At 32.4% G+C, this 12,108-nt stretch overlaps 1 protein-coding gene across 1 annotated transcript in view; it reads right to left on the reverse strand.

Moving 5' to 3' along the window:
• Positions 1–1,069: 1,069 nt before the first annotated feature.
• LOC114343143 (KICSTOR complex protein kaptin) overlaps positions 1,070–12,108 on the reverse strand; it is a 64,455-nt gene continuing 53,416 nt past the window's right edge. The window contains exon 8 of the mRNA XM_028293955.2: positions 1,070–1,294. Within this exon, the coding sequence (XP_028149756.1) occupies positions 1,208–1,294 (87 nt within the window). The 3' untranslated portion in view covers positions 1,070–1,207. The remainder of the gene's footprint in view (positions 1,295–12,108) is intronic.

The raw sequence follows: 12,108 nt of genomic DNA on the forward strand, positions 1-12,108 counted from the left end.
TTTATCAAAATCTACATAAAAATAAACAAGAAAACCTAATTAACGTGAACCCATCAAATTAACCGATAATAATAATTAGCGACAGGTTTAGAAAAGCAAAAACTAGAAAGCGATGTACCGTTCAATTTCTCGATTCAAAAATATGTGCGAGAATTTACTTTAGGTATCGTATTGTAAAGTTTTTAAAAGTTACAAAAAAGTGACTGTTAATAAAAAGCCTATAACGTTTGTCGTTTATAGAAGCTTACAAGGTTTAAAAATGACGCAAAATAAGCTTATATTATGTAAAATAAATAGAAAAAAGGCTCAAAATATGGCTGCGAAGGACCGAAATGTTTCAAAATGTTATGAAAACTGCAGGAAATATGAAAACCGAGTTGTAAAAAAATAGAATTTAAAAATTATGTTTCCACAAGCTTTGCACAATATCGCTTACCTGGAAATCGGTGATGTTTAGGATATGGTAAACTTGTAGATCCAATGGGTGACTCAATTCTGGACTCCTTCCATGGAATTCGCGATGCACGTGGAACGCGGGACGGTACCGTCAAGATCACGAAAGGGAGTACCTTTTTCGTTGAAAGCTTGAAGCGAAATCACAGTAGTGGTACCTTGTCCTTAAAGTACTTAACGCATGTCCAGTTTTATACATGCGTACCGAAAGCGATAAGCTTTGAGCTTGTGGATAATTTTAAAAATTGACATTAAGAAGGTTATTCCGCGTCATTTTACAGGGGGCATACCAAAATAACTAAATATAATTAAATTGTCTAAAGCTTATTCTACCCGAAAACAAATAAATAGTAGAATCATAGCAATATTAAAATAAAGAAATAAGGATTCCCGAACAACTCATAAATCGCTATTTTAAAGCTTTAAATGTGTTTTATCAAAAAATTACCTCCAAATTAGTTCAAGTGATTTAGTTTTTACTGACAGACAAAAGTTTTTAAAATGGTGCATTTTTCGTCTTATATTGTTCATAATTTAAAAAATCCACCGAATACACTGCAGAAAATATAGAGGCTTATTTCTCTGGACTAGATATATGTAAAATAAGACAACATAGTTATATCTATTTTATAAATTTATTTTTTTTATAAATATAGTATATTTTATAAAGTATATTTATAAGCATCTATAAAAAATTCTTTGTTTGGTCTTTCTATTTGGAAAACATATTATATATTTAAAAATATCACTTTGTTCATTCCACCTTTAATTCGGAAATTGAAGGTACTGTTAGGTTATCGATTTTGCTCTGCAAAATTTTTTGGAGAAAATGTTGATCATGCTAAAAATACAATACATCAGATTAGCATTAATTGAATCAGTCATTTTGAAAAAGGGGCACCTCCACTTTTTTAAATTTTACAGGAGAGGTAAAAAACTTTTTATCTTTAAGACTATTATGAAAATAATTGTATGTATTTTTTAGTTTTAATATTCACTATACAAAAGCTGATGACTAATTTAAAAATATTTTTTAAAATTTTAAAAGACCTAGAAACTGCATTTTTTTAAGAGATGACCCGTTTTCAACATGAACAGGTATTAAAAGAAAAAAATAGTCATTATAATGTGAATATTGTTTATTACACACATTAAACGGCTAAATACAAGCTGATGAATATTTTTAAAATGTTTTTAAATTTTAAAAGACCTAGAAACCGCATTTTTGTTAAAGAGATGACCCGTGTTCAAAATTAACAGATCATGTTGTAGAATGGGTATATCCATGAGATGACTCCTTTTCAAACTGAACTGGTTTGCAGGGTATGCTGTGCTTAAGGTAAAATATTGAAAGTTGACCCGTTTTCATATGGAACCAGTAATTGGACTTCGTAAGTCCTAGGTTTTCACCCAAAGTAATCGAAAGTAGAACTGGAAGTCGATATTTGAACGCTTCGTGTAACTTTGCGCCGATTGATAGACGATTTTACTAATTTTGAGTAATTTTTACTAAACTTTGGGTCATCATTGTTTAAACAGAAATGACTTCAAAACCGAAACTAAAGATTCAAACTCAACTTTTCAATGATGTGTTACATGTAATATTTTTGCACTTCTGGTTAGAACTTTTTAACCGGAAATGATATAAAAACCAAAATTTTACATTTGTTCTCATCTTGCTAAGGCACGTCGAATGATATATCGCTTATACCAGACGTCGGCAACATTTTTAATGTAAAGAGTGAAGTACTAAATTAAAAATTCATGGCGGGCGCCAACTATTTTTTTGACCTAACAAATATATAAATATAAACGTATAAAAAATATACGTTTTGAATTTCTTGTCTAAATTAACAATAGTTTAAGGGCGCATTAAAATTTATTGAAGGGCGCGGGCGCCTCGTTGCCGACCTCTAGCTTGTACTATTTCGGTGACTTTAAAACAGTTCATACGGTTGCAACTCTAAAACCGGAAGTCCGATATCAAATTTCTCATCTTTAATACCATCCTTGGGTTATAAGCTTTTATTCGACACCTCATCTGTCATTCTATCTGTATTATTAACGGAGGAGATAGACATACGGGCAGACAGTCATGGAACCGGAAGTATATATTATTTGTTCTCTTCTTGCGAAGTCGAGTCGAATAATATATCACTTGTATTATTCCGGTGACTCTAAAACAGTATTTCTGGTCGTATTTCTAAAACCGGAAGTCCTATGTCAAGTTTCTCAACTTTCTTGTCATTCTGCCTGTTATAGCGGAGGACTTATATTCGAAGTCGGACCTTTAGTACCATCCTTGGATTATAAGCTGTCATTTGACATCTCATTTGTCATTCTACCTGGTAAAATGACGAAGGAATTATATTCGCGGTCGGACGGACACACGGGCAGAGAGCCTAGGTAAAATTTCTTACCTTTATTACCATCCTTGGATTATAAGCTTTCATTTGACACCTCATTTGTCATTCTACCTGGTAAAATGACGGAGGAGTTATATTCTCAGTCGGACGGACAGACGCACAGACAGCCTAAGTCAAATTTCTCATCTTTTTTACCATCTTCAGATTATAAGCTTTCATTTGACACCTCATTTGTCATTCTACCTGATACAGGTAGTAGGTGACGTAGGCGTTATATTAGCTGTCGGACAGACAGACAGACGGACAGACAGCCTAGATCAAATTTCTCATCTATAGTGGCATCCTTGGATTATAAGCTTTCATTTGACACCTCATTTGTCATTCTACCTGGTATAAGGAGGGAGGAGTTATATTCGCGGTCAGACAGCCTAGTTAAAATTTCTCACCTTTATTACTATCCTTGGATTACAAGCTTTCATTTGACACCTCATTTGTCATTCTACCTGCTACAATGACGTATGAGCTATATTCGCGGTCGGACAGACAGACGGACAGACAGCCTAGATCAAATTTCTCACCTTTAGTACCATCCTGGGATTATAAGCTTTCATTTGACACCTCATTTGTCATTCTACCTGGTATAAAGACGGAGGAGTTATATTCGCGGTCGGAGAGACCGACGGACAGACAGCTTAAGTAAAATTTCTCACCTTTAGTACCATCCTTGGATTATAAGCTTTCATTTAACACCTCATTTGTCATTATAGCTGGTATATTGACGGAGGAGTTGTGTTCAGAGACAGACAGACAGACAGACAGGCGGACAGACGGACGTGGATAATTCAAAGTTTTCACATTTTTTCAAAATTGGGTGAAAACAATATACGTGTCTATGTGTATTAAATACAATTTCAACAAAAAGTGGAAATGTCAAAAAAGCTTAGATGACCCCTTTTCAAAATAACCGATTAAATTACAGTGTTAACCGTGTGCACCTTCATGCAAGAATTAAGTAACTCGTTGCTTGGTAGTTTAGTAATACAGTAGAACATCGGTATAACGAATCTGAAGGGCCCGCAAAAAATTTGTTATATCGAGAATTTTTCAATAACGGGGTTCATTATATCGAGGTTAAATGCGGCCAATATTAGTTAAAAAGGGGTTCTTAAATCTGAATAGTACAGGTATTGTACCTAGTGTACCCTAGGAGTACACTAGTTACTGATCACAGTGTAAACAAACACAGTGTCAATGCTGCACTGACAAACTGATGGTTGTAGGATAGGGGGCGAGAAGCAGGTCCGATTGTTTTCACTTCTGGACTTGTCTGTGAGTCGCCACTGTCTATACCGGTAATACTATATTATTTATCTATGGTCTATACTTAACTACGCTAAACCGAGGTTTGGAACGAAAAAAATGCGTAATACAGGGGTTGTGTGCGTTATATAGGAGTTTGCTACACTCAATATTTATTATACAGGGGTTTTAATTTATTCATTAAATAGGGGTATTATTTACATTGAGTGTTATGGACGTTTGAAGGAGATTTAAAAAAATCTTTATATCAGAGAATTATTTATATCGGGGTTCGTTATATCGGGACTCCACTGTATATAATTATGTTGGGAATACATGACAAACTCATACATGCATTGAAGCACACACCTAGGTCTCCAGGATATTATTTAATCAAAAATCTATATTACAATCAAACAGCGGCCATACAAGTGCAAGATAGTGAGACAAACCAAGTAGAAATTCAAAGAGAAGTCGGACAAGGAAGCGTGCTGTAGCCACAATTATTTAATATGTACTCCTAACCAATATTTCAGCAGGCACTATGGGAAACAACTTGTAAAGATTGGAGGGAGCACCATTAATAACTTATCAGTCATCAAGCCATCAATAACACGGCAGATCATATACACGATTTACAAATTCTTCTAGAAATAATTAACAGAAAAAGTAAAAAGATGTTACTAACAATGAATATAGATAAAATCAAATGCATGGTGATCTCGAAAATCCCTGTTGACAACATACATCTGACATTGGAGGGTAAACCGTTAGAGAGGGCCGACAAGTATAAATACCTCCGAGCAATTAGACTCTGAAAGCCAAATCCGTAAAAAAAATGAAGACATTCGAAATGTGGCTATACAGGGTGAGTCACTACTAACGGGACGGAAGATTACAGCGAAATGGTAAAAGATTTGAAGAAAAATTTAAATTAATAGTTTGTAAGTTGATAAAAGCTACATTTTAAAATTATTTTGAAATATACATGGTGTCCTAATAAATGGCGGCGTATATAATTATAAACTCACAGTTAGGTCAAGATGAGAAGATAAAGGTCAGAATAAAAATAGCTCGAAAAGGATTTATAAAATACAAGTCAATTGTTTACAAATAAGAAATTCAGTATGGCTATCAGATTGAAGTTCATCGAATATTATGTTTGGCCGCAATTACTATATGGGGTAGAAGCTTAGACTCTGAAAGCCCAATCCGTAAAAAAATTGGAGACATTCGAAATGTGGCTATACAGGGTGAGTCACCACTAACGGGACGGAAGATTACAGCGAAATGGTAAAAGATTTGAAGAAAAATTTAAATTAATAGTTTGTAAGTTGATAAAAGCTACATTTTAAAATTATTTTGAAATATACATGGTGTCCTAATAAATGGCGGCGTATATAATTATAAACTCACAGTTAGGTCAAGATGAGAAGATAAAGGTCAGAATAAAAATAGCTCGAAAAGGATTTATAAAATACAAGTCAATTGTTTACAAATAAGAAATTCAGTATGGCTATCAGATTGAAGTTCATTGAATATTATGTTTGGCCGCAATTACTATATGGGGTAGAAGCTTAGACTCTGAAAGCCTAATCCGTAAAAAAATTGGAGACATTCGAAATGTGGCTATACAGGGTGAGTCACCACTAACGGGACGGAAGATTACAGCGAAATGGTAAAAGATTTGAAAAAAAAATTAAATTAATAGTTTGTAAGTTGATAAAAGCTACATTTTAAAATTATTTTGAAATATACAGGGTGTCACAATAAATGGCGGCGTATATAATTATAAACTCACAGTTAGGTCAAGATGAGAAGGTCAGAATAAAAATAGCTCGAAAAGGATTTATAAAATACAAGTCAATGTTTACAAATAAGAAATTGAGTATGGCTATCAGATTGAGGTTCATCGAATATTATGTTTGACCGCAATTACTATATGGAGTAGAAGCTTACACTCTGAAAGCCCAATCCGTAAAAAATTGAAGACATTCGAAATGTGGCTATACAGGGTGAGTCACCACTAACGGGACGGAAGATTACAGCGAAATGGTAAAAGATTTGAAAAAAAATTAAATTAATAGTTTGTAAGTTGATAAAAGCTACATTTTAAAATTATTTTGAAATATACAGGGTGTCCCAATAAATGGCGGCCTACATAATTATAAACTCATAATTAGGTCAAGATGAGAAGGTAAAGGTCTGAATAAAAATAGCTCGAAATGGATTTATAAAATACAAGTCAATGTTTACAAATAAGAAATTGCGAGTATGGCTATCAGATTGAGGTTCATCGAATATTATGTTCGGCCGCAATTAGTATACGGGGTAGAAGCTTAGACTCTGAAAGCCCAATCCGTAAAAAAATTGGAGACATTCGAAATGTGGCTATACAGGGTGAGTCACCATTGACGGGACGGAAGATTACAACGAAATGGATTTGAAAAAAAAAATTAATTAATAGTTTGTAAGTTGATAAAAGCTACATTTTAAAATTATTTTGAAATATACATGGTGTCCCAATAAATGGCGGCGTATATAATTATAAACTCACAGTTAGGTCAAGATGAGAAGATAAAGGTCAGAATAAAAATAGCACGAAAAGGATTTATAAAATACAAGTCAATGTTTACAAATAAGAAATTAAGTAATGCTATCAGATTGAGGTTCATCGATTATGTTCAGCCGCAATTACTATATGGGGTAGAAGCTTAGACTTTGAAAGCCCAATCCGTAAAAATATTGGAGACATTCGAAATGTGGCTATATATATAGGCGTATTCTAAAAATTCCTTAGACTGCCAAAGTCTCAAATGAAGAAGTGCTAAGACGAATTGGACATGGCAGAAAGCTTAAGAACACAACTAAAATAAGAAAAACATAGTATCTGGGCCATAGACTTCGAAACGATAAATACTATTTGCTATACGTCATCGTGCAAGAAAGAGTAGAGGGAAGAAAAGACTTGGAAAGAAAGAAGAAATCCTGGCTGAGGAATATTAGAGATTGGACTAACCCAAGTACTGAAGAGATATTTCATGTTGCAAAATATAGGGAAGCGTAGAAGTGATCGCCAACCTTCGTTAGAAGACGGCAAAACAAGAAGATTGTTGAGAATCTATAACGCCTGAACGCCGCCTGGTAGAAATCAATTAATGAGCGCCATAAAGCTGTGAAATCCTATCTTTCACCGTGTTTTTCATCAATCAGCCAATCGAATTTTAGTCCAGAGAAATAAGATTTTTCTCGTGACACATCCCCCTCCAGGCCGAAACCATTTTTTTTGAGTAGTATGGACATCTATATTAATAAACTATATGTTTCCTGCAGCCGATTTTGATTATATACATAGTTATAAACAAATGAAGATCAAAAAACGGTAAATTTTCGCTTTTTTCATCTATTACTAAAAAGTGAAGCATTCTACACAAATTTGAGAATAAGAAACTCGTAAATCAAAACTCAATATGGCGTTAGCTGAATAGGTCTATCCTTATTTGTTGCTTAGAAAATTACAAAATACGTCATACATTTTGAGATTTTATAAATGTTCATAACTTACGTAAAAATTATGTTAGAACCTTCTTATTACACGGAATGCTGAGACTTCTTGTGCTTAAATTAAATTTTAAATTTTAAAGCAATTGGTCAAATAGTTTTAAAGTTATTTAATTTGTTTATCCCAAATTCATTTTTTTTGCAACACTACAAGTCAGAAAATTATGAGGTTACAGTAATATTTCGGACAGTTTATGGAAGAAGAACATTTATACTATTAAATTAATTTAAAAAAAAATGACAAAAAGTAATTTTAAACAGTGTAAAATTATTTTGCAAAAACGTCGATTTTTTGCTTACTTATAAACAATTAGAACAACTTTTTAACCGTTACCAGTAGAAAAATTATTTTTTCATATTTAGAAAGACTGAATTTTTATACACATTTAGAAAGAAAAACAATTGTCCTAGTAGGGACGAAGTTAGGCCCCCTCCCTTTTTTAATTCACATGTTCTTGCAAAATAATTTTGCAATATTTACAATTAGTTTTTGTCATATTTTTATTTAATTAAATTAATAGTGTAAATCTTGTTCTTTCATAAACTATCCAAAGTATTACTGTATCTTCATCATTTTCTGACTTATAGTGTTGCAAAAAAATAATTTGGGATAAACAAATTAAATAACTTTTAAACTATTTGACCAATTGCTTTGAAATTTAGGTATGATTTAAGCACCAGAAGCCTCAGCATTCCGTGTAATAAAAAGGTTCTAAGTTAATTTTTTACATAAGTTATGAATATTTATAATTTATGATTTATTTTGCAATTTTCTAAGCAACCAATAAGGATAGGCATATTCAGCGAACGCCGTATTGAAGTATTTTATACGATTTATGAGTTTCTTACTCTCAAATTTGTTTAAAATGCTTAACTTTTTGGTAATAGACGAAAAAAGCGAAAACTTACCGTTTTTTGATCTTCATTTGTTTATAACTATATTGTTATGATCTACTTTTTATTACTTTTATATCAATTAGTCTTTATTTGATTACTCCAATTAATTATTTAATCAATTATCCAATTGTCACAAATCATACAAAAAAATTAAGAAAAAATCTCAGGGTGCCTTTTTATAATACAAAAAAAATATCTAAATTATCTTATGTTATACTTATCTTCTCTCGTGGTTTCAGTATCTCTTAGTTGGTTCTAATCGGGAAAAAATATTAGGAAAAGGAATTAAATAGAAATATAAAATAAGCATACATAATTGTCTTTTATTATCAAAATCAATACTCTAAAAATTGATCAAATTAAAACCTGTGGACACAGCTGTCCGAATGAAATTTTTACCACTTAAATTTATTCTAGTTCAAATAACAATTTATCGGTTTGTTCCCGATGACTTTGATAAGACAAGCTAAACAAACAAATTTAGGTATTCGCAAAATTACTTATACTTCCTATTTAAGTTTTGAAATATTGGAATCTTAATTCATATGCTTTTACTCAAAATTTTAGTTTCCGAACATAAAAATATCTTTCACATAAATTGACTGACCTTTTGCTTCACTCACTCTGACGTATTCTCTTGACCCAAAACAGCTCTCCCTTGTTGACTATGTTAGGCTACCCATCAAAGCCCTCTCCGTTCTCAAGTTTCAATCTATCAGCACACCAGCACCAATTCTCCAACAAAAACAACGAGCCCGGCCTCTTTTAACCAGCACTCGATTCAAACAGCTCCAAAAATTCTCTCCTCTCCTTCTCACAATAATACAGAATCAAAGAGGTATTTCGTCTCAATTTGATCTGTCTCTCGTTCCACTTTTCAGTTCTATTCTCCACTATCAAACAACCACTGGTACTTGCTATCTAACTATCCACGAAAACGTTGACTGCTCTTCAGCGATACCAATAACATAATAATCTTTTCTTTCTCAAACTGTCTCAACTTTCAAGCTTCTCTTTCCCCATTCCAAATTTCCTAGCCAATCAGAAACATTTATCTCTCCACCTTCCTCTCTTTTCATTCGAAAACAAACAGTCATTCTTTCAAAAATATTCCTACCATCATAATAATTACTTTCGGGGAATTCTACAACATTTACTCGGGGTTAAACAAAAAGATATTAAAATTCCAAACTTTCTTTTAAACTATGTGTCTAAAAACTAATAATTAAAATTACCTGTGGTTTCTTCCTTCCCGTAATAAACAATCGGTTTAAAATTAAAATCCTAAATAGCTTTCACTTCACTTTTATTTACAAATATGTTTTTAATTCTTCCTCGAAAAGTAATTAAGGAGAAACCACCTTGCGGGAAAGCTAACTTCTAATAAATATTTACAAATCACTATACAGGGTGTATTAAAGTTATGTGCCCGCGTTGTATTAAAAAAATAAATTTTTTATTCTATCTTTGATTGATAAATTGAAACACAATAATATATATCATTAAAATCGGCTGCAGGAAACATATAGGTTATTATTGTAGATGTCCATACTACTCCAAAAATTTGGTTTCGGCCTGGAGGGGGTTGTGTCACCAACAGGATATTTTTTTTCCTTATTTCTCTGAACTATTTCTCGCGAATTCCAATTCAAAGACGCAGATCCATTTGTAATTTTATATTCCAGCATTTCAAACCATACACTACTCACAACGACGTGAATCGACCAGTCCGCTGAATCATTAAGTCGACGATAGTATTACAAAAAAACAATCGTTGCAAATTGGTTTTAGTGTTAATTAATAACTAAAAATTTTTGAGAAACCCAGGTCTTGCATCAAGTTGACGGCAATACAAGTTTTTTATTGTGACTTAGGGCGTAGCGTGTAGCAACATTTCGGCTCTATTGCTTTCTAAATGCATTAATTTTTTTCGAATCCTGAGAAAACTAATAAATATTTTAAAACATTTAAACGCAGTATGAAAAATTACATTATTACCGAGGGCCGAAAGTCCTTTAGAATAAACAAAAAGTTTCTTTCGATTGAGATATTTGAAATTAAAAATCACACTTAATTTTTGCTTTTTTTCACCCCTATAACTTATTAAAATAAACATTATAGAAGTTTTCAGGGACTTTTTGTTGTAGGTAATAACGTAATATTTAATTTTGCGTTTAAGGGCAAAGGAACAAAATGCAAAATTTTGACGCCTGTCAAAATTTTCAATGTATTTTAAATGTATTGATTTTTTTCGAATCCTGAGAAAACTAATAATTATTTTTGAAAAATTTAAACGCATAATGAAAGATTACTTTATTACCGAGGGCCGAAAGTCCCTTAGAATGAATAAAAAGTTTCTTTTGAATGAGATATTTGTGATTAAAAATCACACTAAATTTTCTCTTAGTTTTTCACCACTGTAACTTATTAAAATAAACATTATAGAAGGTTTCAGGGACTTTCGGCCCTCAGTAAGAACGTAATCTTTCATTCTGCGTTTAAATTTTTCAAAAATACTTATTAGTTTTCTCAGAATTCGAAAAAAAATAAATGCATTTAAATAGCATTGGACCAAGATTTTGCGCCTACCCCCTTAATGAAAAAAGACTAGTTAAAAAGAAGAAATAACGCGTCGGTATACGTGATAAAGCACTGCGAAGCACTGTTAAATTTCGCATCCTATACATATCGCAATAGTGGATGTCTTCCAAGTACGTAAATGGAATGAGAATTCACGCTCTATTCTTTTTATTAATAAGTTTTCAGTGTATAAGAAAACAAAATGTTTAGATTGTGCTATTCAAAATTATGTATACAGCAAGCGCCACGTTAGTAGACATACGAGTCCATATTTGCAGGCTTGGGGTAATCCGGCCCGTTCCCCATGCCATGTGACTGTCACGAAACTATTCAAAAATAATTGTTTTTTCATACAAGAAATACATTAATTAATAGTATTGTTACTCTGCTTTAAAAAAACTTTATTCAAACACCAACAATATTACAATACTTTATAACTTTTACAACTTTAACACAATAATGACAACTATAAACTTCACAAATGCATACAACTGTTCTATAAACGTATAGACTGTCAACTTTCTATGTTCTACTTTCTATTCAACTTTTCTGACGTTCTAGACGTCAGAAAATATAGACGTTCTAGACGTCAGAAAATATACCCGTGTGTAGGGATTGCAATACATCATCATTTTCAATCCAGCTGGATTTTCGCAAGATTGGCAAGATCCAGCAAAATATGGAATCAAAATAAAAACACGATTTTAATGTTTTCTTTTGTCTGTATTCTAAATTTCTAAACAACACAAACATGAATTATTTAGTTTTTGGAAGACCTTAAAAAACATATTTATCTATCGTCTAACCTAATTCGCACAGAACTGTACAATAAGCGGTTGCGGAGAAAGCCCTTTCGGCCTCTATGCTGGTCGGTTTTAAGGTCATCAAATAGTCATAGACCATGGACAAATGATAGCTTCTCACTCCTTCTGCCTCATAAACGGCCATTTCC

Source organism: Diabrotica virgifera, chromosome 6 (assembly GCF_917563875.1).
Source record: "Diabrotica virgifera virgifera chromosome 6, PGI_DIABVI_V3a".
In the NCBI taxonomy this organism is placed as follows: Eukaryota; Metazoa; Arthropoda; class Insecta; order Coleoptera; family Chrysomelidae; genus Diabrotica; species Diabrotica virgifera.